This window comes from Heteronotia binoei, chromosome 6, assembly GCF_032191835.1.
Source record: "Heteronotia binoei isolate CCM8104 ecotype False Entrance Well chromosome 6, APGP_CSIRO_Hbin_v1, whole genome shotgun sequence".
Classification (NCBI taxonomy): Eukaryota; Metazoa; Chordata; class Lepidosauria; order Squamata; family Gekkonidae; genus Heteronotia; species Heteronotia binoei.
In genome coordinates this window covers 83,705,989-83,733,877 of record NC_083228.1, presented here as the reverse complement: position 1 = coordinate 83,733,877, position 27,889 = coordinate 83,705,989, and the positions used below count along the sequence as shown (strand labels likewise).

The 27,889-nt window shown below is 43.7% G+C and overlaps 1 protein-coding gene across 1 annotated transcript in view; it reads right to left on the bottom strand.

Annotated features, from left to right (window-relative positions):
- STAG1 (STAG1 cohesin complex component) overlaps nucleotides 1-27,889 on the bottom strand; it is a 326,723-nt gene that overhangs the window by 31,452 nt on the left and 267,382 nt on the right. The window contains exons 23-24 of the mRNA XM_060241966.1: nucleotides 21,913-22,005; nucleotides 19,101-19,275 (exon numbers count right to left, since the gene is read on the bottom strand). Of these exons, the coding sequence (XP_060097949.1) occupies nucleotides 19,101-19,275; nucleotides 21,913-22,005 (268 nt within the window). The remainder of the gene's footprint in view (nucleotides 1-19,100; nucleotides 19,276-21,912; nucleotides 22,006-27,889) is intronic.

The following is a 27,889-nucleotide window of genomic DNA, read 5'->3' as shown; positions in this document are numbered from 1 at the left end:
TAGTTCCTAGGTTGACTTATTTATTTTATGTATTGCCTTGGCATATACCAGAATACGTACTGAAGCGATGGCAAGGAGATATAGATAGATTTGTTTTTGCATCAAAGAAACCAAGGACAGCCAATAGGTATAGATATTATGGTATTAAAGATGGGGGATGGGGGATTCCCAATATAATTTACTATTATGATGCATATCAATTAAGGCACTTAATGATTTGGTTGGAGGGAGAGTTAGGAGAAGAGCTGAACGGGATAGAAAAGGAAAATTTAGAGGTAGTAGGAGGAAAGGAAAGTTTATTTGATAGAACGAAAAGGAGGAAGAAGATAGGTGATAAATTATCAACCTTTATGGGGCCCAGTAGGGTATGGGAGAAGTGGAAAAAAGAACTCGCTCCGGAGATATCATCTATTACTAAAATGTGGTACTATGATAAATTTGCTCCATTAAGCGGATCACTGTCAAAGGAAGTAGGAGATAAACTGAAGAGGATTACGATTCGAGAATTGAAAGAGGTTTGGGGTACTGATGGGGTGAAGAAAGAGGAGTATAATATTTTGAATAATATTAATTGGTTGTTAAAAAGTCAAATCTCCTCATTGCTGAAGGAGGAAGAACTTAAAAATATTGGTAAAAGAATTAATACTCCCTTTGAAAAATTGGTGAAAGAGTATAGAGAAGATAAGTCAAAAATAGTTTCAAAATTGTATAAGATTTTATTAGGTACAGGGAAATCCCCGAGAGAATTTTTGAAGGAACATTGGGAAACAGATATTGGAGATAAAATTTTAGATGAAGATTGGGAGAGGATGTTTAGATTACCTCCCTTTGTTACAACATCTAGGTTAGTCCAGGAGCAGGGATTGAAGATGATACAGAAATGGTATTATACACCCATTAAGATGTATTATATTTCTAAATCAGGGAGTAAAAATTGTTGGAGGAAATGTGGAGAAATTGGAACTTTCAGTCACATGTGGTGGGATTGTCCCTTAGTGAAAAAATTCTGGTTGCAGGTTGGCATAGAGATGACAAAGATTATGGGATGGAAAATAAGTATATCTAAAGCAATGGCAATTATTAATTTGGATGGTGTGGGATTAAGATCAAAAGAGGATAATAAATGGATTAATTTGATGTTAGTAGCAGCAAGACAAGTGATAGCAAGGAATTGGAAAGAAGCTGAGGAACTGACAATTAATCACTGGAGGGATAAAATGAATAATATAATTATTTTGGAGTATTTAACGATGAAGATACGAAGAATGAACGGATTAAAGGTTAGGGAACAGGAGGAGGGGTGGTTTAGGAAGATGGTGAGATATTTGGAAAAGTTTAAACAATTTAAGACGACTGGTTGGTTAATAAGATAATGAATGGATAAGATGTTTAAATAGAGTGATGGAGTTGTATTTGGATGGAATGTTAATAGTTATAAATTTATGGAATATTATAATGTATCTATGGCTTGGGACTCTCACAGAGGTGGAGTGGTGATGGAATATATAACAATAAAATTTTATAAAAATTAAAAAAAAAAAAAAGCCAGCATGGGTTTCTCAAGAACAAGTCATATCAGACTATTAGGGTTTGTAGAATCTTTCGGGATCAAGTGCCGTGTTCTACTGGAGAAAGTTTTCCTTCCAGACGTTTCGTTCTCAGCTGCGGAGAACATACTCAGTGGCGTTGCAGCCGGAGCAGGCGCTCAGACCTTCTTGGCTGCTGTGCATTGAGTGGGGCCAGGGCTGCTGGAGAGCTGCTATTTGTAGGCTGGAGGGGGTGTGATGAAAGGGCAATTGGTTTGTGGATGTGCCCATTGTTTGGTGGGGCTTCCTGGAAGGGTAGTGATAAGGAAGCCCCACCAAACAATGGGCACATCCACAAACCAATTGCCCTTTCATCACACCCCCTCCAGCCTACAAATAGCAGCTCTCCAGCAGCCCTGGCCCCATTCAATGCAGAGCAGCCAAGAAGGTCTGAGCGCCTGCTCTGGCTGCAACGCCACTGAGGATGTTCTCCGCAGCTGAGAACGAAACGTCTGGAAGGAAAACTTTCTCCAGTAGAACACGGCACTTGATCCCGAAAGATTCTACAAACCCTAATGATGTTACCAGCCGTGAAAACCTGAAATCTTTCATATCAGACTAACCTGATCTCTCTTTTTTTTTTTTGAGAAAGTGACTACCTTGCTGGATCAGGGGAATGCTGTAGACATCGTTTATCCTGATTTCAGTAAGGCTTTTGATAAGGTTCCAAACACTATCCTTATTAACAAGTTGGTAAAATGTGGTTTGGATCCACATTTTGGGTAACTGGTTGACAGATCACACCCAAAGAGTGCTTGTGAATGGTTCCTTATCCTCTTGGAGAGGAATGACAAATGGAGTGCCTCAAGGATCTGTCCTGGGGCCTGTTTTGCTCAACATCTTTATCAATGATTTGGATGAAGGAATAGAGGAAATGCTTATTAAATTTGCAGATGATACTAAATTGGGAGCGGTTGCAAATACAGCAGAAGACAGAAAGAAGATGATGATATTGGATTTATATCCTGCCCTATACTCTGAATCTCAGAGCAGTCACAATCTCCTTTACCTCTCTCCCCCCACACAATAGACACCCTGTGAGGTAGATGTGGCTGAGAGGGCTCTCACAGAAGCTGCCCTTTCAAGGACAACTCCTACGAGAGCTATGGCTGACCCAAGGTCATTCCAGCAGGTGCAAGTGGAGGAGAGGGGAATCAAACCCGGTTCTCCCAGATAAGAGTCCGCACACTTAACCACTACACCAAACAGGATACAGAATGATCCTGACAGGTTGGAAAACTGAGCTGAAACCAATAAAATGAATTTTAACAGGGATAAATGTAAAGTTCTGCATTTAGATAGGAAAAATTCCATGCATAGTTATAGGATGGGGGAGACTTGTCTGGGCAGTAGCATGTGTGAAAAGTATCTTTTTTTTTTTTTATTGTTGTTTTAAAAACCCCACATGTGAAACCCCAGTGCATAAAATTACAATAGTTACTCAAGTTAAACATTAATAGATATCAGAAAGAAGAACATCAACCTAACTTTCATATAGTGAATACAAGAAAAGTAAAGCGATACAGTTTACAACGATATCAAATCAAATCAGCTAAACATTCATCATTTGCATAAATGGACTCCAAATCTCATTAAAACGACACATTTGTCTACGACCAGAAAACGATATTTTTTCAAAAGCTGCAAGTTTCAATAAGTCATCTTCCCAAAGAAGAATTGGAATTACATCATTTTGTTTCCAATGTTTAAGAATTTGGCGTTTTGCTATCAACAGAGCCCTTCCTAACCATAATTTTTGCCCCTTCTTTAATTTCCATTCTTTCGGAAAAAAGTTTAGTATTAAGTGACTATCTTGCCATGGTAGTTGACGTTTAATTGTATCCTTTATTTTCAATAACACCTGTTGCCAAAAATTCTGAATCACCTCACAGTTAAATAGCATATGTGTGAGATTTGCCTCTCTACTCTTACATCTCCAACACTCTGCTGAGGATAGCATTGCTCTCTTAAACATACGAAGTGGGGTCCAATAAACTCTATGCAATACTTTCTGTTGTATAGTTATCAACCTGATGTCCAGAGTGGACTTCCTAATTTTATTACAACAATCTTCCCATTGGTCCAAGTTCACGTGACATTGAACCTCTAGATTCCATTTTTGATTTAGTGCAGATAGGTCAGGTATTGTAATCTCCTTCAGTATATTATACAACACTAAATTGGATTTCTTCTGCTCAAATGCCTCAGACAGTTGACCAAACAATGGCGGGCACTGTGATGCCGCCAACGCATCAGGCCCGAACACAGTTCGCAAGGCTTGTTTTATTTGCATAAAATTCCACTGATATAATGGTAAAGATGTTATTTGAGTTGGAAGTTCATAGTGTGCAATAAACTCATCCTCTTGATTTTTTAACTGATCCAAAGAAACAATACCGGCGTGCATCCACCGAAGCCAAAAAACCGGCTTATTGCCTATCTTAATTAAAGGATTGCCCCACAAAGAGGCTTTTTCATGCGAGAAAGGGTCAGCGTTAACCAGTTTCAGTGTCAGCTCCCATACTTTTCTAGCTGAAGTAATTGATCTCAGTGGATGTTTTATCACAGAGAACGTCGAACCTAGTGCATAACATCCCTCCAATGGAAATATCATTGCGCCCTCAAGCGATGCCCAGGTCGGTGCGTTATCCAAGCTGACAAGATTCCACCATTTAACTGCAGCTAATAAAAGGGCTCTGTGATATAATAACAGGTTCGGAACCCCAAAACCACCTTCCTTCACCTCTCTCTGAAGCTTAAGCATAGAGATCTTAGGTCGACTGGAGCCCCAAATAAACTTAGATAGGATCCCATCGATTTTATTGAACCATTTCTTAGGGATTAGAATAGGAATGCCTCTCAAAATATAAATTAATTTTGGAAATATGCAAATTTTTAAAGTATTAATTTTCCCCCATAATGACAGGGTCAAGCCCTTCCACCTTTCTAGATCTGTCGTTATATTGGTTAATACCCTATCTAAATTAATCTTAACTAGCTGCGATAGATCGTTGGGCAAAAAAAGGCCTAAATATTTCACCTGCCCTGTTGTAACTGCTAACTGGAAAGAGCTATAATCTAAACTTCCACGCCCTAATGGCATCAGCTCAGATTTAGACCAGTTTATTTTATACCCAGCTAACTTGCCGAAATTGTCAATTATTGTCATTACAGCTGGGATAGAATGCTCAGGGTTCGACACAAACAGCAATAGATCATCTGCGTATAAAGCAAGTTTATATTCCAAACTCTTAAATTTAATCCCTATGACGTCCTTAGATTTTCTAATGGCTGCCGCTAAAGGTTCAATACACAAATTGAAAATAAGAGGTGAGAGAGGACACCCCTGTCTCACACCGCGATTTAATCGAATAGGAGGTGATAAATTATCATTAATTTTTAATCGGGATGATGGATTATGGTATAGTAATTTAATCCATTTTATCAATGATTGAGGAAAATTCAAATGTGATAAAACCGAAAAAATAAAGTTCTTATGGATTGAATCGAACGCTTTTTCAGCATCCAAAGAGATTAGCGCTGAGTTTTCCATAGAATCTCTTTGCAGATCAATTATGTCTAATGCCAACCGGATATTGTCCTGCCCATTTCTGCCGTACATAAATCCTGTTTGATCTTTGTGTATCAAAGACCCCGCTACTCTCTTAACCCGATTAGCCAAAATTATTGCTAAGATTTTTATATCAAGATTAATTAGAGAAATTGGTCTGTAACTAGTACATTCCAACCGATCTTTATTGGGTTTCGGGATCACGATTATCAAAGACTCATTCATTACTTCTGGTATAGAGTCATTTTGATACCAAGAGTTATATAACTGATGTAACTTAGGAATCAGCACATCCTGAAATTCAAGGTACCATTCAGATATAAACCCATCTGGGCCAGGGGCTGTACGGCGTTTTAAGGAATCAATTGCGACCTTAATCTCTAGACTAGTTATTTTTTGCGCAAGATCCACTTTTTGTTCACTATTTAATTTACTTAGTTCTACCCATTTCAGAAAGCTAGATATCTGTGAATCTTCTGCTATCTGTGGGATATTATATAATTGTTGATAGAACTCAAAGAAAGAGTTAACAATCTCCTGTGAATCTATGCAGATCTTATTCTGTCTATTTTTAATCGCAATGATTTTTTTATCAGCTTTTTCCCTTTTTAATTTATTTGATAATATTCTTCCTATTCTATCACCTGACTCCCAGTGCTGATGACGAGATTTGTACATGATTTGCTCAAGTGTATGATATTTTAATAAATTAATTTTATAATTCAAATTTTGGATCAATTTATAGGATAGCACATTTGGGCTTTGATACATTATTGTCCAAGCCTGAGTTAACTCATTCTCCAGAGATACAAGCCGCTCTTCGCTTGTTCTTTTTTTATGTGCAGTATAGGCAATAACTTTCCCACGGATCACTGCTTTAAATGCTTCCCATTCTATAGATCTAGAAGATGACGAGCCTTCATTTATCTCAAAGAACTCATTGATTTCTCTTCGCATTTGTGATACAAATGTGTCATCCGCTAACAAAGTAGCATTAAAGCACCAAGCTGTTTTTGGTTTTTCTTGAAGAGCCAAGAATGGGGAAAAACAACAAAGATAAGCCTGGGGAGGCGGCTGAAGCTCCTTCTGCTACACTTGACTCATTAGCGGCCATGTTAGAAACTATGCGGCAAGAACTCAAGCCTTTGAAAGATATACCAGTCTATATTACACAGCTTCGAGCTGATATCAGAGAGCTAAAAATTGAACTTTCTGCTATGCAAGAAAAATTCCAGTCAGTGAGTGCCAAATGCATTGAAGTGGAGGAAAGACTTGCCACCCACGAGACATCATGCAATGAAAAAATTGCCTTATTAACGAGTCGGGTGGATCAATTTGACTCTGCACTGAGGCGCCGTTCTCTCAAGGTACTCGGGTTGATTGGTGTGGAGGCAAGAACCAACGCCGAGTGGGTAGACTTCATGGACCTTTTTTTCAGGCAAGTCTTCAAGTTGGACCAAGCATACCCCTTGGACATTGAAAAAGTAAATAGATTCTTCTCCCCCCATCGTGAGGGGGAGGGAATACAAGTTATTTCAGTCCAATTTCTCAAAATTGCAACCCGAGACGATATTTTGGCTAAGTTTCGACAGTATACTGCTAAGGAGCCTCTGTGCTGGGGGGCAAATGAACGGAAAATTATGATCTTTCCTGATTATGCAAAACATATTGTGGAGGCCAGGAAAAGATTCAAACTAGCGAAGGACATGGCCCGTCAGTTGCGACTGGAATACTATCTGGGCTTCCCAGCAGTCCTATCAATCACACATGCAGAAGAGACTAGGCGCTTCTCCAGTCCTAGAAAAGCAGAAAAGTACCTGCAACAGATTAAGGACCAGTCTTAACATGTCCTTAGTCTAACTAATGAGAGTATTAATTCATTTATTAATCTATTAATTATTTGAGTTTCTGAGTCTCTAGGGATTTGTTATTAAGTGTAAAAACTGTTATATGTATATATATGTGGAGGGCAAATGAATTAAATTAATTAAGCATTTAAGTTGCCGGTTGGGTAAAAGAAAATGGGTATTTATGAAAGCAGATTTCTAATTTAAAATGGAGTGTGGCAGAGCTAGTAGCGGGGATATATATATATATATGGTGTGAACTGTTTTTCTGTGTATGAGTTGGGCAGCAAAAACAGCTAAACAGCTGGAGGTTTTATAGATACCTCTCTAAGGGGGTAGGGAGTGGCAGAGATCCCGGAAGCACCCCATATAATCGGAAGTCCTTGGGAGTATCACAGGGGTGGGTCAGGGGTGGGGGGGAAAATACACATGTATTAAACAAAATGAAATTGATAGGCTTAAACATTATATGGTTAGCTTTAAGTTCTAGAAATGGACAGAAACAAGAAAGAAGGCACTCATCTAATATTATAATCTATGGTATATACAAGATTAAGTTGAAAGTATTGTTTCTTTGTTTACATGTTTCATAATTAAGAATAAGGGTGATTTAAGATGGTAAAGATTCTAACGGTTAATATACATGGCGCTAGGACTACAAAAAAGAGAATGTTGCTCTGGCAAACGTGTAAGTCCATGGGTGTAGGGATAATATTTATTCAAGAAACCCATACCTTAAGTTCGGAATGTAGTTGGTTCTGTCAGGAGAAGGGAACTCAGGTTTTTTCCACCGATTATAATCTTAATTCACGTGGCGTGGCAATTCTAATACGCAAGATTGCTAATGTGTCAGTTCAACAAGTCATCTCAGATCCAGAAGGAAGATATATTGTGTTGCATACTCATATGTATGGAAAAAAGGTTTTATTGATTTCAATATATGGTTCAAACCGTGATCAACCTGCTGTTCTTCATAAAATAGGAGAAAGTATCCAGAATATGGAGTGGGATGACATTGTTTTTGGTGGTGACTTCAACGTAACTATGGACCCGCTTCTGGATAGGAGCGACGCTAATATAAATAGACTCCCACAAGTTAGAGCAGTGTTGAGTGGCTATATGAAGGATTTGAGGTTGACTGATATATGGAGATTGTTACATCCTACACTCAGGGAATACACATTTTATTCAAGGGTTCATAACCTGATGTCTAGACTTGATTTCTTCTTGTTATCTCCCGATTTAATTTCAAAGGTGAATACTTGCGAGATAATCCATTCAACAATCTCTGACCACAATATGGTCCTGTTAGATATTCACATGTGTGAAAAGTATCTAAGGGTCTTAGTGGACCCTACACTGAACATGAGTCAACTGTGTGATGCGGTGGCTAAAAAGGCAAATGCAATATTGGGCTGTATTAACAGAAGTATAGTGTTCAGATCATGTGAAGTGATGGTATCGCTTTACTTCTGCTCTGGTAAGATCTCACCTGGAGTACTGTGTCCAGTTCTGGGAACCACATTTTAGGAAGAATACAGACAAGCTGGAACGGGTCCAGAGGAGGGCAACAAGGATGGTGAGAGGTCTGGAGAACAAGTCCTACGAAGAAAGATTGAAGGAGCTGGGCATGTTTAGCCTGGAGAGGAGGTGGCTGAGCGGTGATATGATCACCATCTTCAAGTACTGAAAGGGCTGTCATATAGAGGATGGTGCAGAATTGTTTTCTGTGTTTCCAGAAAGTTGGACCAGAACCAACAGGTTGAAATTAAATCAAGAGAGTTTCCGGCTCAACATTAGGAAAAACTTCCTGACAATGAGAGCGGTTCCTCCATGGAACAGGCTTCCTTGGGAGGTGGTGGGCTCTCCTTCTTTAGAGGTTTTTAAACAGAGGCTGGATGGCCATCTGACAGCAATGCAGATTCTGTGAATTTAGGGGTGGGGATGGTATCTGTGAATTTCCTGCATTGTGCAGGGAGTTGGACTAGATGACCCTGGAGGTCCATTCCAACTTTATGACTCTATGATTATGGCTAGGTTTATGGCTGTGCCTGGTCTGGCGCAGCTGGAAGAACTCCAGCCTAGCAACATTTGTGATCTGAGCCTCCATCAATAAGGAGACATCCAGAAACACACCGAGGCCCTTGACAGTTGGCACCGGTGTTAGAGGCATACTGTCAAGAGTCAGGAGTTGGTAGCCCGATTCTGAGTTCTTCCTACCCAGCCATAGAACTTCAGTTTTAGCTGTATTAAGTATCAGCTGGCTTTGTTTCAGCTGTCCCATCATGGCCTCAAGCCTGTCAGCCAAATTTGCTGGGGTGATGCCATCAACAGATACAGCTGGGTACTCAGATCACATGTGTACTGATGACAACCCATCTTGGAACTCCACACCAGCTGGGCAAGGGGGCACACATAGATGTTGAATAGCACTGGAAAGGGAACTGGCCTGAGGGACTGGGGGTATCTAAGTGACACCCTCTCTCCTCGTTCTACCCTCTGTCCCTGACCTTGGAGAAATGAACTAAGCCTCTTCAAGACCATCTTACAGACTCCTACATCGGTGAGGTGAAGAGTCAACAGGTCATGGTCAATTTTGTTGAACACTTCCATTAGGTCAAGCAATAACAGCAGTGCCAACCCGCCTCGATCCAGCTGTCTGTGAAGGTCAATTCTGAGGGTGACCAGTGCTGTTTCCATTCCATGGGTTAGGTGAACGTCAGACTGGAATGGGGGGTCCAGAGCTGACGTGTTTTCCAAGAAACTTTGAAGCTGCTCTGCCACTACTTTCTCTATTTTATAATTTTTATTGATTTTAACTATAAAAAGAAAAAGCATAAACATAGATACAGAAACATTAACGAGGGGGAGGGGTGGATACAGAGTGGGAGACCAGAAACAAAGAAAAATGCAAATATATCAGTTACATTTCTACCTCCAAATGAAATACCCAATTCTTTCTATTTGCAAGTATTAAATTTTCCCCTTATATTTTACCATCTTTATCTTTCATTATAAACTTTTTACTAAACTATTACTTAAAATACAAGTCTAAATTATTCTTCTTCAGCACATTTAAATATAAAAAAGTCAGAGAAGTCTCAACACAGAACTAACTGGCTAAGCTTAACCATGAGCATAAGAAACAAATATCTTTATCCTTCTAACTGACTTATTTCAAACAGAAAGAAAAAGAAATCAGATTTAAAATATCATAAAACGTAGAGAGATAAAAAAGTGATAAGCAGAAAAAAACAGTTATTTATCTGTCTCAGTATAAACAATTTCTCCAAACAAACATATTAAGAGCAGATCTACCAGATTACAGAATAATTGTGTTGTCTGCCATCTTAAAAATTAATCCAAGTTAACTATTTATTTATATAAAATTCTTTTTAAAACTTCAATCCTTTAAATCTTATACCTATATTGCTCTAGGAGAAACAACTTAATATGTCCCAAAAATCTCACTTGGCCTTTAAAAATCGCATGTCAGTTCTTGTTGAGAGTTCCATATCTAATTACCCACGGAGAGAAAGTTTAAAAACCCTTCTTCCTGAAAGTTTTCCATGACTTGATTTTTTTGCTGAGATATACCTTCTCTCTCCTTAGTGCACTCATCCCTCGATAAAAATAGTAAGGATCCCACGCCACTTGTTCCTCTCGAAAAAACTTCAATTAGTCTCTATTTCCGGTCCTTTTTTTTTAACTGCGCAATAAGGTTCCATTTTGGTTTTCTTCTGCTCGTTTCCCAGCGGAGCACTCTTCATTTCCAATTCCACAGACATCACCAAGATCTCTTTAACACTCCGCTCATGTAAATTTGAGATTTCGCTAGCTTTCAACATAAAAGCTCCGATTTGTTTTTTTAATCAACTCTGTTAATGAATCAAGGTCTTGCTTTAGAGAAGTTATGGTATCCATTATATCTTTTTTTACAAAACATTTCACTTGGTAATGCCATTTTTCTCTTTCAAATAACTCCGTCTATTAATCAAAGTTGAAAAGTAACTCAGAGACCCAGTTAGTCTGTCTCTCCAAATCTCCTCCAGCCTCGCGTTTTGATTGTTGCCATTTCAGTTGTACTCAGGCGGCAAAGACAAATCTCTCTAAAATATATCTTGTTTTTGTTCAGACCATATTATAGCCAGATAATAGTCTCATTAACACATATTCAATTATAATCTGGGTCGATTTGAGTATCTATATTCAGTCTAATTCAAATTGTTGCCAATGCTCAAAGTTGTTCTTTGTCTTTTTGAAGCCTCATTCACGGGAAAGTGGAGGGGGGGGGATTCGCCTCTTTCCCTTCCTTTGAACTGTCCCGTTTGTTGTTATGTAAAATGACCCATAAGCCAGTGGTACTGAAAGCAAACTTACTTGCCGAGTAGAATTGCCGTGCTTGAGGAAGGAAAGCGATGCATCAGAAGCTTGTTAAGAGAAAAAGGAGCAAGCGGTCAGGTGTTCACCTCTTACTGCCGTAATGGTGATGGTGATCGTGGTGGCGGAGCTTCGGGGCATACAAGAAGGACAGGAACAGCCGCCGCTATGCCCCTGGCTTCTTGCAAAGTCCCATGCCGAAAGAAAACCCCTTCAGAATCTCCCAGGAGATGTCACATCTGTGGCACCTCTCCAACCACCTGATTCAGGAGGGCTGCTAGAGACAAGCTCCGCAAACCCCCACTGAACTCAAGGCGACATAACCCGGAAGAAGGTCCACTTTCTCAATTACCTTACCAAGAATTGAAAGATTCAAAACTTGGCGGGTAACTGGATGGATCAGTAGAATCCAGAGATGTTTTCTTTAAGAGTGATGTTACCAAGGTCTCTTTTAATCTGCCTTGATAGACCCCCAAATTAGGGAACAGACTGGTAATATCCACCAGGGGCCCCCACATTCTCTCATAGCCAGTTTTCACCAGCCATGAGGGACACAGGTCTAAGAGGCATTTGGCTGTCTTAACAGCACCTACAATCCTGTCAATGTCGGTCTGAGTGAGTCGACTTTGTGTACAAGTGGAGCAAGAAGTGTATGAGCCTGAAGAACTGAAGTTCATTTATATGAATTGCCTCATGATTGACCTACTATATCATACACTGTTAAAAAAGGAAAGATGAGGTAACTAATTAAAAAGGTCTTTAAACAGTACTATTTTTATAGTTACCTCTAACGCGCCAACACACAGCTGCATTTAACGCATGGCAATACATGTTAAAAGAAAGAACTTTGAAAATCCTCTGGTTCACATTTCTCCTACCTTCATATACAGCTGGGAAATAAAAGACTTCCAGATTTACAACCCGCCATAGCATGTGCATTTTTTGTTTGGTTTGTTCTGTTGCCAACAAATAAGGATTCCAAACCAGAATTAAATTTTTATTTGGAATCCTGAGAGGTGGCCAAGAAAACAAACCATAGTTTGCCATTTCATTTGACTTGGATAAAACAATAAACTATGATTTCTTCCAAACCACAAAGTACTGAATTCTTGAATCAAATGAGGAAACAAGGGAAGGGAAGGGAAACATGCAAGTCTGGGGTCAATTCCCATTCCTATAACAAACCATGGTTTGTTGTTACAACAAGTGTAGTCTCTCTGAATGCAAGAAAGACAGGTTGCTTACCTGTAACTGTAGATCTTCGAGTGCTCATCTGTGCATTCACACTCATGGGATATAGCGCCCACGCCGATCCCCCGAATCAGTACCTAAAAAGCCTGGGATTTTTCGCCCTCGGCACCAGTGGGCATGCACAGACGTCCCAGTACGCATCCTCACCAGAGCCAGCACGTAGATCCTGCCAGCTACTTCTTGACTGCTGGAAGCCCCCTAACATAGGGAGACTGTCAGTAGTGGGGAAGGAGGGCGGGTAGTGTGAATGCACAGATGACCACTTGAAGATCTACAGTTACAGGTAAGCAACGTGTCTATCTTCTTCGTGGTCTCTGTGCTTCACACTCATGGGAGATTAGCAAGCAAGACATACCTGGAGGCGGGAAGACTGTCAACCAGAAGAGAAAGATTGCAGCACCACAGCTCCCAGACGAGTCCTCTGCTGAGCATGCACATCCAGAGCATAGTGCTTCATGAAAGCATGCGGAGAGGACCAGGTGGAGGCCTTGCACACATCCGTCAAGGAAACACCCTTCAGGAACACCACCGACGTCGCCATTGCTCTAGTAGAGTGTCCACGAATGGGCCCAGGCAACGGCTTCTTTGCCAGCAAGTAGCACAGTTTAATAGTCTCAGTGAGCCACTTCGAAAGCCGCTGAAATGAAATTCTAGAACCCAACTTAGGAGCAGTATAAGAAACAAAAAGCTGCTGGTCCTGGCAAAAACTCTTAGAACAACTCAAATAAAACAGTAATGCACGCTTAACGTCCAAAGCATGCCACCGACGTTCCTCATCCGAGGAAGGCGTGGGATAAAACGTGGGTAACCAAACGTCCAACTTAAGGTGAAACTGGGAAACCACCTTAGGAAGAAAAGAAACGACACTCCAAACTCATGAAAAGCTAACTATGGGTGGTCACAACGCATAGCCATGAGCTCTCCTACATGGTGTGCCGATGTGATAGCCACCAAAAAATCAGTCTTCCATGACAGAAGTTGAAGAGAACAGGTTGCCATTGGTTTGAAGGGACGGCGAGTCAACCTGTCTAATACTAAGGGCAAGTCCCACAACTGTGAACGTGATCTTGATGGAGGATGCAATCTGAGCAGTCCTTTTAGAAACCTCTTCGAATGAGGATGAGCAAAAACTGAATGCCCCTCAACAGGCTCATGGTACGCTGATATTGCTGATAAATAAACTTTAACAGAAGAAAAAGAAAGTCCAGCATCCACCAAAGATAGCAGAAAATCAAAAATCACCGACAGACCCACCCGTTGGGGTGAGATTGTAGGGTCAGCCAAAAACTGAAGACTCAGCATGGGTTCTGTAAGGGAAGATCTTGCCTCACTAACCTGTTACAGTTCTTTGAGGGGGTGAACAAACATGTGGACAAAGGGGACCCAATAGATGTTGTTAACCTTGTCTTCCAGAAAGCTTTTGATAAAGTTCCTCATCAAAGGCTCCTTAAAAAGCTCAAGAGTCATGGACTAAAAGGACAACCACAGTTGAAGACCTCTCATTCTCAATTTTGCAAACAGCAGCATGCTTGCAGTCGCCGCCATCAGTCCCAGCATCCGCTGCAGCTGCTGTGCTGTGCCCCATTTCCGACTTTGGAAAAGATGGATAAGATTGATAATGTCCTTTGCTCTCTGCTGAGGCAGAAAAGCGTGGTGAAGGCTTGTGTCCAGCAAGGCCCCTTGTGGATCAAAAACTGGCTAATAGGAAGCAGAGAGTGAGTATAAATGGGCAGTCTTCGCAGTGGAGGACGGTAAGCAGTGGGGTGCCGCATGGCTCAGTACTGGGTCCCATGCTCTTTAACTTGTTCATAAATGATTTGGAGTTGGGAGTGAGGTCTCATTTGGAATACTGTGTACAATTCTGGTCACCGCACCTCAAAAAGGATATTATAGCATTGGAAAATGCCCAGAAGAGGGCAACTAGAATGATTAAAGGTTTGGAACACTTTCCCTATGAAGAAAGGTTAAAACACTTGCGGCTCTTTAGCTTGGAGAAACGTCAACTGCGGGGTGACATGATAGAGGTTTACAAGATTCCTGGCTGCGGCAAACACATCCACCTGAGGATACCCCCAGAGCTGAAAAACCGGTTGAAGGAAGCGCCACTGCATCTCCCACTCATGTGGAGATGCTGCTCCGCTGCTCAACTAATCTGCCTGCAGATTGAACACCCCTGGAAGATGCGCAGCCTTTGCACATATGCCATGCTCCAGGCACTCCATCCACTCCAGGCACTCCATCCACAGTTCTATTGCTAGCACACAGAGCCGTCGAGAGACTGTCCCGCCCTGCCTGTTGACATAACAAAGGGCTGTATGGTCTGTCAACAGGGGCACAGTCTTCCCTGCCACCATGGGACGGAAAGACCCAAGGGTGAAATGAATTGCCAACAGTTCCAGATAGTTTATGTGGCAACGAGTCAGCTGTGGAGGCCAAGGCCCCCCCCACAGAGAATCCATGTGAGCACTCCAGCCCCACAAAGACGCATCTGTGGTGATCGTAACAGTCGTTACAGGTAAATGGAAGGGAGCTCCCTGACAGATGTTGTCTCTGGATTTCCACCATTGCAGGGTCCGGAGGATTGAGGGTGGAATTGTAAACCTCTTCCGAGGTGAGTCCCGTAACGGCTGAAACTGTCTGAGGAACCACAGTTGAAGACCTCTCATTCTCAATTTTGCAAACAGCAGCATGCTTGCAGTCGCCGCCATCAGTCCCAGCATCCGCTGCAGCTGCTGTGCTGTGCCCCATTTCCGACTTAGGAAAAGATGGATAAGATTGATAATGTCCTTTGCTCTCTGCTGAGGCAGAGAAGCGCAGTGAAGGCTTGTGTCCAGCAAGGCCCCTATAAATTCAACTGTCTGTGCTGGTGTAAGATGAAACTTTGTCATGTTGACCTGCAGACCCAAGATGTGAAGAAGACAAAGAGTAGTTGCAATATGGTCAGACAGACCTTCTTCCGACTCCGCCACGAGGAGCCAGTCATCGATATACGGAAAAACGACTATGCCTTGAAGCTGAAGATGTATGGCTACAACACTCATCATCTTGGTAAACACCCGTGGTGCAGTGCAGAGGTCGAATGGAAGGGCTTTGAACTGAAAATGGTTGGGACCTATTGCAAAATGAAGGAAATGGCTGTATGAAGGATGGATGCTGACATGGAAGTAGGCATTCTTGAGATCCAACGCTGCCATCCAGTCCCCTTGGATGATGAGGGGAAGGATTATTTGCAGGGTAGACATCCTGAATTTCTGGTACACGATAAACTTGTTCAGATTTCGAAGGTCCATAATTGGTCTCAATCCCCCATCCCGCTTGGGAACCAGGAAATAACGAGAATAGAACCCTCCCGTTCTGGCCTCTATGGGGACCGGTTCTATGGCTTGTTTCTGCAAGAGGTTGCTCACCTCCGCCAGCAGAGGTGGGGAAAGGGGTGTGGTGACAATCACTGACCGAGTCAGAACCTGAACAAAGTCTATCTTGTACCCTTCTGCAATGATGGAAAGAGCCCACCTGTCCGTGGAGATAGACTCCCAAGCTGGAAGATATTGACAGAGGCGGATATGTGATGAAGGAGGGGAGACAATGCATGCTACAGAAAAGTCAAAGGCCCTGCTTCTGTGGGTGGGCACCCTTAGATTTGCCGGTGGCTGCAGATGCTGAAACAAATATGTTTTTGTTATTTCCCCTACAGGGAGACCTACTCTCTGCTTGTGAAGAGCGAGGTCTCCAAGGCTGGTTGGGGGAGAATTTCTGGTAGGGCCTCTTGGGCCAAGATTTATGCCATTGCTTAGGCTTGCCAGCCCAAGATGAAGCCGGGATACCCAGGTTTCTTGAGGTCTTTATGCTTTTGTCCATCTCTTGAAGGACACGGTCAGTGGTTGAACTAAAAAGACCTTCCCCCTTGAAACTCAGGTCTTCAACAAAGGCCCTGGTGTCAGGCTGAAGAGCTATAGACCTTAGCCAAGAGTGACAGTGCAGGGAGACTGCGGAAGTGATGGTCTTAGCTGATACATCCACCGTGTGCTTTGCTGCAGCCAGTTGTTGCTTAGCCACAGCAAAGCCCTCCTTTTGCAGCTTCCTAACGAAGATCGCTTCTCCTCACTCAAGGAAGACAATAACGGTATGAGCTGCTCCCAAATGGAGTATTGGTAGCGAGCCATGCACGTGGCATAACTGGACACCTTCACTCCCAATGCTCCAGCTGAACAGAATTTTCTGCCCGCATTGTCTAATTTCTTGCCCTCTTTGTCAGGTGGGGAAGAATGGGTCTTGTGCACCTTAGAGGATGATGAGACCACCACTGAGTTGGGTTTGGGGTGGGAGAACAAAAACTCAGCACCAGCCTCCTGGACACGATACATATGGTCCAGTCTTCAGGAAGAGATTGGTGTAGATGCCAGTTTTTTCCAGGGCTCCTTCACGGCCTGCAGGATAACTTTAGTCACTGGAAGGGCCACAGCCATCAATGCGTCTCTCTGCATTATATCAAAGATGATGTCATCGACGACTGGCTGCGGTTGAACCACTGAGAGGGAGAGGGAGTGTGCCATCCGCTTCACCAGGTCCCCATAAGACTTCAGATCTTCTGATGGAGATATGGGAAGGTCCTCAGCAATATGTGACTCCGGCGAAGGTTCCACTGCCCTGTCAGGATCATCGGTACCGACCTCAGAGTCCGATGATGAAGAATCTCTTCTCACTGAGTGCTCAGAAAGTACTGGGGGTCGACGCGCGCTCAGGTGACTGGAGCGATACCGATGACCGCACTTGCACTTCCTCCACCCGCTCTCTGCATCTCTTGGGGGGGATCAACACCGATGCACGATGCATGGAGTGATGTGAAACCCTTGAGAGATGCGAGGCTTCCAACCGCTGATCCTATTCTGGGAAGTCACGTGGAGGGTACCACTGGTATGGCGGGTACAGGTATTCGTAGGAGCAAGGCCACTGACGTTGATCCCACAGCGGAGGTGGCGAAAAACGTCGAACCATCGTAGCCTGTTCAAGCGCTCTACGTCCCATAGTTGGTGGAAGAGGTGCCAGGGATTTGTTCGGTGCTGAAGCCTCGATTTCCGATACCGAACCACTGTCGCTCTGACAATGCGATCCCGATCTCGATGAATGGGTGCGCTGGGTCAGGTCTATCTCCTGCTCAGATCCCGACAGACAGATCGGCTGCGAACCTCTGCTTCTTAACACTGAAGGACTCCGTGAACGTGGAGACACCAGGATCTTCCGGGGTGGAGCAGCTTGCGTCAATACCGAAGCATCCCGAGAAGGAGAAGGAGTGCGGGAAAGTCTGTTCTTTCGCTTCTCCTTTGACTTAGACTTCTTTGGGAGGGACGATCGGGTCCACGAATCGTCCCGACGTTTCTTGGCCGGAGTCACCACTGACCCTTCAGAGGGTCGTTTTGTGGGTCGGCCTCACTCAGTCAGCACCGATGACGATGGATCGATCGATGTAACTGTCGGGGCCTGGGTGGTTTCCCCCATCGGTACCGACGGGCCCGTTGACATTTTTGGTGGACGAAGAGCCGATTCTACAAGAGCTGCCGATAGCCTTGCCACCCAGTTTTTTGGGGTTTGCTTAGAGAAACTCAAGCAATGTGGGCACGAGTTGACTTGGTGTCCCTCGCCCAGACACAATAAGCAGAGGGAGTGACCATCAGGAGGTGCAATTTTGCTACCATACTTGTGGCAACGTTTAAAAAAACCCCAATGCCTTTCCATAGGCGCCAGAACCACACAGAAAGATTTCTGAGAGAATGGGGGAAAACATAAAGCCCCAAAGGGCAAAATCCAACAAGTCTTTTTTTTTTTCAACAACAACAATTAACTATAACACTAACTAGGAAAACAACAAACGGGCTATATAAGAGTGAAAAAATCCAAAGGATTACCAATACCGACTGGAGCAATCGAAAGGAGATCCTATCAACGCGGTGGTCAAAAAGGAACTGGCGGGATTTGCGCGCTGGCTCCAGTGAGCATGCATACCGGGACGCTTGCACATGCCCACTGGTGCCGAGTGCGAAAAATCCTGGGCTTTTTAGGTACTGATTCGGGGGATCGGCGTGGGTGCTATATCCCATGAGTGTGAAGCACAGAGACCACGAAGAAGATCAGAGACTTTATCTCAATGTAACACAATTTGAAGTCCCTGCTAATTTTACTTTTAAAAGATTAAAAGAAACAGTTTTGCCTCTTCATGTGTTTTGAAAAGATTCCTGTGCTGTGCACATCTCCACTCTCCAGAACAGATGACTTGCTTAATACATTGCGTTTTCCTACATCTATTGAAGTAGCGTAGAGAAGGGTAGGAGATACAGTCATTGCAGAAGATAAATATGGGAAGATAAGCATGCTGCTTTAAATTGGATAAGATGTCAACTGGGTAGACTATACTATCAAAAATTTTTCTTTGTGCTGTCTTTATAAATAAATGTCAAGATGGGTACTTACCCATGCTCTGATTCTCATCATCCTGATCAATGAAGACATGGTCCATCACAAAGCTAAGGAGTTCAGACTGGAGGCCTGAATCTGGATTAAACACCAAAGGCTGGAGACCCTCCCTCCCTCCACTCATCAGCTGATGGCTAAAGATCATCAAGAGATCACAGAGGAGCATGAATGCCTAAAAGACAAAATATATTCACCCATTCTATAAGCATCAAGAGAAGCTTAAGTACGATATGACAGAAATAACTTGACAGAAATTAAACAAAGCCATTTGACCATTATTATATAAGAGAACACAAATACTCATTAAAGTGGGCCACATTCATCCACTGATTAGAAATTATTAGAATTAGAAATACAGAAGCAAATTACTACAGAGTTCTTCAATGTGTGATAAACTGCTTCTTCTGACAAAGAGGATAAGCATTCACAGCAGGTGTGGTATTTTCTTGCCATCACTAGAAAAAGACAACAGTTTCAGAGGGTAGCTGAGCTCTGCAGTAGAACAGCTTGATTAGAGTCCATTAGCACCTTAGAGACCAGCAAGAGTTTTTGAGTATATGTTTTTATAATAATAATAATAAATTTTTATTTATATCCCTCCCTCCCCGCTGAGGCAGGCTCAGGGAGGCTCAAATCAAAGCTCCCTTCATCTGAAAAAATTCTTGTTGGTCTCTAAAGTGCTACAGGACTAGAATCTAGCTGCAAAGCAGCAATGGATGATGACTACCTGAGGACTATCACCTCAAAATCTTCTTAGATCTTATGAGTTTGATTCCTAAGGCAAAAGACTGACTATACAGCTATTGCTTCTGGAGATTTTTTCCTAGCAGTAGACTGAACGTCTTTATGCTTAAACAGAGCACAAACTAAATATATTATGAAATCCATTAAGGTAATGACATCCATTCAGTAGCTTGGGACTTTTGACATACCATGTGTGGGCTCTTCTTAGCACTGTTCCCAACGTGGCATCTAGCCCAGGTTTCAGAAAGGTGGGCAAGGCAATTGTCCTGTGTGGATTGTGGTTGGTAAGTGCTCCCCACCTTGTTACAGCTGCTGCTGAAGACGGATAAACTGTGAGACTCCCTAAAGTGTGGGTCTCATGCCAGGACTGAGGTAAAAGGGCTGCTATCTGCACCCTCTGCAGTCACATCTCAGCACCTGAGCATGTGCTAGGAGGGCAGCTACAGAAAACAGAAAGTAAAACCACCTCTACTGCCCAGGAAAAGAGCAAGCTGATCACAAAGTTTTTATTAGTAGTAAAGTTTAGTATTAGTAGTTTTTATTTCCACTTTTTCCTGAACAGCTTGCTGCTGGGGCACCTTGTCAATCTTGCTCTCTCTCCTAAGCTGCTGTGCCTCATGCTGAAGAGTGAGTGAGATGGCAGAGAGGGAAGTAGAGGCACACAGACTTATTGCAGAGCAAGACATCACAACTTTGCTATTGGCTCACAGCAGGGTTCTGCAGTGGAATGCTTGAGTACCCTTTATTTCCCCTACCACCTTCTAATTTCCTTCCTAGCATGAGGTAGAGTGGTTTTTGCCATCTAGCTCTTTTGAAAGCTATGACACTTGTGTAAGGGAGAGAAGATAATGAGGGAAAAGTGCAGAGATTCAACAATGGTGGAGAGAACACTAAATCAGGCCACTGATCCATCAAAGGCAGTATTGTCTACTCAGACTGGCAGTGGCTCTACAGGGCCTGTGGCAGAGGTGTTTCATTGTACCATTTGATCCTTTTAACTACAGATACCAAGGACTAAACTTGGGAACTTCTGCATGCTGAGTGGATGCTCTACAACTGAGCCACAGAATCTCCTCAAGAAACCCTACCTATTCAAAGATACTCTAGAAATATGAAAGTTTGCATTTATGTATTTAATAGGGATGAGCACAGATTGGGAAAGCCCAGGTTGGTCTGGGGCTTGCGAACCAGGTAGCCCCAGAATGAACCCCTGAACAAAAAACCCTTCTGAACTGAACTGGCTCAGGTGGCATCAGGCCCTGCCCCCAGCATGCCTGCACTACCCATAAGTGATATAAGAATGTTGGTACCACACTTGCATCTCTTACAGATGATGTGAGCTCTCCAGCGGCAGGACCTAATGCCACCTGGAGGTGGTTTGCTGAATACATGAGCCAAACCAAGCAAAAAAGCTTGGTGAGTGTGTTTGGAGGAAGGCACTTTCCCTGGACCTCAGCTTGCAAACTCTGAACTGGACAAAGTCCAGCCTGAATTTTGACTCAGGTCTGTGTCCATCCCTTGTATTTCATATTAAACAGTTGCACCTTGTATTGTGTGTTTGGTGGGGTGCATAAGGAACAGTAGTCAAGAAGCTCTTTTGGTTGATGGTAATTGTGAGGGCAGCTTTCTTGTCAGCCACTCAGTACCACTGCATGAAGGTAAAGCTGTAAGGGAAATGGAAGATCTCCAAGATATTCTATGAATTTACAGCAAAAGGAAGTACCTGGGCTAAAGTTTCAAGAGTGTATCCTACATATACAAAACTACCCTTTAACAACAGAGTTTCTACTAAAATTATAGAACAAACCTATGGATGGAGAAACTGAAGTGCAAAAATTTGAAATGATTAAGGCCAGTCAGACAAAATGTAAAGAAAGAACTCTTGACACCTTCTAAAACCATCATTTCAACCACTAACCCACAAAAGAACACTGTAATTTTAACAAACAGAAAAGTATAATAGCATAATAATAAAGTATAATAACCATTTGCTTTATATAATGGTATAAAAAAGCTTAAAAAAAATTCTCATATGCTGAATGCAATTTTAGTAAATGTCGTTTACCTGTTCTTTGACTGGAGTATTGACATTTGACAGACACTGCTGGCAGACAGCTAGGAATGATTTCACAGTTTTCCTCAGCACTAACAAATCTTCCTGGAGTAAATTTGAAAAACTGGTCATCGTTCATGCATTGATCAAATTTGGGCAAGTGACAAAAACAAAACAAAAACCCAGTTGGTGTAACATTGCCCAACAACTACATAAAGAAATGAGGAAGTAAACAAGATTTCAGCATAATAATTAGGAAAGAAGCAGAAGCAGCAGCAGCAGAAGAGGAGGAGGAGGAGATTGGATTTATACTCCACTCTTCACTCGGAGACTCAAAGTGGCTTACAATCTCCTTTCCCTTCCTCTCCCCACAACAGACACCCTGTGAGGTAGGTGAGGCTGACAGAGTTCTAAGAGAACTGCTGTTGAGAGAACAGCTCCGAGAAAACTGTGGCTTGCCCAAGATCCCCCAGCAGATGTGTGTAGAAGTGGGGAATCAAACCTAGTTCTCCCAGATTGTAGTCTGCACTCTTAAAACACTATACCAAACTGGCTCTTAGTATGATGAAGTACAGAGAAAACAATTTAGTATGATGAGATACAGAGAAAACAGTTAATTAACAAATCTGTTCTAGCCTAAGAGCCGAACTAGATAATACACGATAGAATAAGTATGTGAAGTGGAACCCAAGTGGAAAGTGGGATGTTTAACTCTTTCCCCTGTTTCTCTGGTCTAAAGTGCTCCCAACAGAATTAAAAATATGGTAATTTTGTCTCCTCCTCTGTTTGAGAGCAACATGAGGAGTATTTTGAGCAGAAAATGGTAGGAAGAAAAAGACTTATTATGCACCCCCCATTCTTCCAATCCATGCTAAACTTCAGATTCTACTATTCAGGTGCTTTAAAAAAAAAACCTTCTGAAATGTTTTCACAGTTTACCCACATTTAATCTACTTTGGCCTAGCTCAGAATAGACAGAAAAGCTTTAATATACAAGCCCAGATGACTGTGTATATTCTGAAATATAACCAGTACAAGCCATGAAACAGGCAGATAGGTAACAGTCCAGTAATGTTCTACAAAGGGAAAAATTATCTTGAAGCGCAGATAGCTCCTGGATCATACATAAGAAAAACAGGTTGCTTACCTGTAACTGATGATCTTCAAGTGGTCATCTGTGCATTCACACCCATGGGATGAAGCATCAGCGCTGATCCCTGATCAGTAGTAGCCAAGTGCGAGATTTTAAATGTGCCAGTGTCCCGTGAGCATGCGCAGAAGCCCCACCGTGCACGCTCCCAGGACAGCATGGAGATCCCGCCAGTTCCTTCTGACCACAGCTAGTAGAAAAGAGTGACCGGCAGCAGAGGGGAAGGAGGGCGGGTGGTGTGAATGCACAGACGACCACTGGAAGATCATCAGTTACAGGTAAGCAACCTGTTTATCTTCTTCGTGGTCTTTGTGCTTCACACCCATGGGAGATTAGCAAACCAGGTTTACCTGGAAGTGGGAGCTGACGGTCATGCTGAATGAGCAGACTGAAAAACCAGGTTGCCCAGTTTTGCTTTGTGATGCCTCCTGACATCAAGGGCATAATGTCTCATAAAGGCATAGGGGACGCCCATGTAGCTGATTTGCACATGTCAGCTAAGAAAGCACCTTTAAAGAATGCCGTGGAGGTGGCCATAGCCCGAGTGGAATGGACATGGATAGGTCCAGGCAGAGGTTGCTTAGCTATTAAGTAGCACAGTTTGATTGCCTCTGAAATCCATTTCGAGAGTCTCTGAGCTGAGATCTTGTGTCCCAACTGCAGAGGAGCATAAGAGATTAACAGATTAGGATCCCGGTGAAAGCTTTTTGTGCAATGCAGGTAAAAGAGCAGCGCTTGCTTAACGTTCAGAGAGTGTAGCCATCTCTTTTCAGCTGATGAAGGAGAGGGATAAAGGATAGGTAGGATAACCTCTAGGTCAAGATGGAGGCTTGATACAACTTTAGGGAGGAATGGGATATCCGGTGCCAAGGACACCCCATCGTCATGGAAGGTGATATAAGGAGGGTCACAATGCAAAGCTGCCAACTCTCCCACTTGCATGGCGGATGTGATGGCAATCAAAAGAGCGGTCTTCCATGAAAAAAGATGCAAGGAACAAGTAGCTAAGGGTTCAAAAGGCTTTTTTGTGAGCTGGTTCAGCACTAATGGAAGGTCCCAGGAGGAGGGGACTGCCTTAGAAGATGGATATAGCCTGAGCAGGCCCTTCAGGAAACACTTTATGTGCAGATGCGTAAACACCGACATGCCGTCCACTAGATCATGATGAGCTGAGACAGCTGCTAAATAAAATGGAAGAGTGGTTTAGTCCAGCATCCACTAAGGTCAAAAGAAACTCAAAGACCAGTTTAAGACCTGCACTCTGGCTTCACATCACTCTCTCTTACAAAGTTAGAAAATTTAGTCCATTTGCTGACGTAAGAGCGGCGAGTCGAGAGCTTACAACTATTCAGCAAGAGATATCTAATTCTGTCAGAAAAGGCTGGAAACTGATCCTCCAGGCTGTCAGCTTGAGGTGGGGTATGTTGTGATGAAACAGAGAGCCCCCTTGAGCAAGTAAGAGGTCTAGTTCTGGAGGATCAGCTTCCAGCCTTTTCTGACAGAATTAGATATCTTTTGCTGAATGATACTGATCCTTCCCCAGGGAAAGAAGGATCGGAAACCAGTTCTGCCTGGGCCACCAGGGCGTGATCAGGATGTATTCCGGACTTTCCCTCATCAGCTTGTGGATCACCCTGGTGAGACAAGGTAGTGGAGGGAAGATGTAGAGAAACTTGCCCTTCTAAGGCAGCAGTAGACCGTCCCTGAGGGATCCTGGCCCCTTCCCTGCTCTGGAACAATATTGATTGTGTTTGCGGTTCTCCACCGTGGCAAAGGCATCGATGGCTGGATGCTCCCAGCAGTTGAAGATGGGAGTAAGGTACATCCAATTTAGCTCCAATTTGTGAGGGGTTGCTGCCCCCCTGCTCAAGGAGTCTGCTCACACATTGAACTCTCCTGGCAAGTGAGTGGCAACTACGAAGATCTGGGCCTGTATGCAGTCTTCCCACAGACTCATTGCCAGTTGCAGTTTCCTTGACACTGTGCCCTCCTGCTTGTTGACATAGCTCATGGCCATTGTATTGTCTGTCAAAACTGCCACGTCCGGTTCTCTAGCAGAGGCCTGAACGAACTGAGGGCCAACTTGATTGCTGTCAGCTCCAGGTAGTTGATGTGGTGGCAGGCAAAGGATGGGGTCCAAGGACCTCCTATGTTCATATCGTCCAGTTGAGCTCCCCACCCCCATAGGGAGGCATCCAACATTACCATGACCAACAGAGATGGCAGGCGAAGGGGGACTTCTAGACAGAGGTTGTCCCTCACTTCCAACAGTCCAGTGAGTGAAGGACCAGAGCGGGAATGGGTAGAGACTTCCTTCAAGAGTCCACCAGTGAATTGAAGTGTCTGAGGAACCAAAGTTGTAGGATCCTCATCTGCAATTTCGCGAAGTTGAGGACTTTCGTTGTAGCTGCCATCAGTCCGAAGAGACGCTGGATCTGCAGTATCATTCCCCACTTCTGAGATTGCAGTTGGCAGACCAAAGGAATGATGTCTGTGACTCTGCTACCTGGATGTAGTGCTAGACGTAGGGTGGTATCCAGAATTGCTCCAATGAACTGCGCCCTTCTCGAAGGTGTCAGGTGTGATTTCGCTGAGATGATATGAGGTGGGACCCTCTGAGATGAGATGGGACCAGTTCTATTGTCTGTTTGGCTAGTAGGTTCTGTACTTCCTCTAGCAGGACCGGCATAGGTGGGTGATCACCAGTTTGGAACATGAGGGAAGTTGAACAAATTCTATCGCATAGCCCTCCTCTATTACAGACAAGACCCATTTGTCAGTGGTAATTCGACTCCATGCTGGTAGGAAACTGTGGAGGCGGGTAGGGCCAGAGGAGGGGAGGGAAGGGTGGATGGCCTGGAGGCCAGAGTCAAAGACCCTGTTTAGGGTTCTGGGAGCTCTTGGGTTTGGTTAAGTGCGAGGCCGAAGAGGTGAATTTAGATTTGCCCCCTGTGGGGTAAGAACTCTTGCTGTCATGTTGTGGAGGGCATGGTTTCCACGACCTGTCTGGTGACTTGGCTTGGTACGACTTCTTTGGCCATTGTCTGGCCCCTGGACGAGATCTGGTACGGGATACGGATGGGACCCCCAAATTCCTAGAAGTTTTAATACTTTTATACATTTCTTGAAGGACTGAGTCCGTAGTAGAACTAAAGAGTCCTTCCCCTTCAAAAGGGAGATCTTCCACCCAAGATCTCCAGCTGTAACGTCGTGGATCGGAGCCAGGAGTGATGTCTTAAGGTAACTGCTTATGTCAGGGTCTTAGCTGCAGTATCTACCATGTGCTTTGAAGCCATCAATTGTTTTGCCAGAAGTAAACCTTCCTTCTGAAGTTTCTTTGCCAAGGTCCACTTCTCCTCTGGTAACGGTGCTAAAATCGGTGAGAGTTGTTCCCATAGGGAGTACTGATATCTAGCCATACATGCAGAGTAATTTGAGATTTTTATGTCAAGGGCACCTGCAGAGTAAAATCGTCTGCCAAAGTTGTCAATCCTCTTGTCCTCCCTGTCAGGAGGTGTAGAGTGCGTTTTCTTTGCCTTGGAGGAGGATGCAACGACAACTGAATTAGGGTGTGGGTTGCTAAATAGGAATTCTGCACCCTTCTCCTGGATTTTGTACATATGATCCATTCTCCTGGAAGAGATGGGGGTAGAAGCTGGCTTTGTCCATGGCTCTTAAATGGCTTGGAGGATAACCTTCGTTACAGGTAAGGATATTGCTGTGGAAGTGTCTTTTTGCATTATGTCAAACACTGTGTCATCTATGACTGGCTGGGGTTGGATTACAGATAAGGACAGAGCTTGTGCCATTCTTTTGACCAACTCCCCATATGACTTCAGGTCCTTGGAGGAGGAGATGGGGAGGTTCTCCGCCATTCGTTGATCTAGTGATTGTTCCGAATCATACTTCCTTTTCAGAATCTAGAGCTGATTGGGATGAGGAGTCACTGCCCTCCAGCTGCTTAGGTAAGCGAGGTGTGTGCAAAATATGTTCTGCCGTGCACGGCCTGTCCTGTTGGGGTTCCAGTATCAACGCCAAGGCTGAGTGTTTTCCTGGGGGCGAGCAATGAGAGACTCGAGATCGATGAGAAGCTTCGGATTGTTGATCCCACTCTGGATTATGGGGGGGGGAGGTACCATGGGTACGGTGCCTGATAGGGAAAACCCCTGAAGGGGTAAGACCATGGCCGCAGGTCCCAATTCGGTAGCGGGGGTGGGCAGTGGAAAGGATCATGAGGCTCCTGTCCCTTGTCCTGTGGCCCGGTGGGCTGGACGTCCGGCATTGGTTTGTCTTTCCAGTGCGGGGTATGGGTCTCTGATGGCAAGGCAGAATTGCTTCCCCCATGCGATGCAGCCTTTGAAAAAACTGATCACTGTGTGAGGTCGATTTCTGGGTCAGAGCCTGAGAGCGAAATAGGCTGTGTGTCATTCAGGCTCGAGGGGCTTTCCGATCACGCCGGTGAGCTGAGAAGCTGCTGGGGCAGCAACATCGGCACGACCATTGGGTCTGAAGGCCTCTTTGGCGGCAAGGAAGGAATGCACCATTCCTGGTGCTTGCATTTCTCCTTCTTTCGCTTCTTCAGCTCCTGTGAGTGATGCTCACCCTCCATTCTGGCTTTCTTGGCTGGAGTAGAGGGACACTGAGCACACACACTTGGGGGGGGGTCGGCGCTGAAAGGTTGCATTGGGTGACCCTCTGTCGACAACAATGCTGAGGTTGCGGTAGCTGCCGAAGTGGCAGTTGCTACCAAGGTCAAGGCCACCATCTCAGGAGTTACAGCAGATTTTAAGAGGGCTGCCAAGAGTCTAGCTGCTCTGTTTTTTTCTGGTCTGCTTCAAG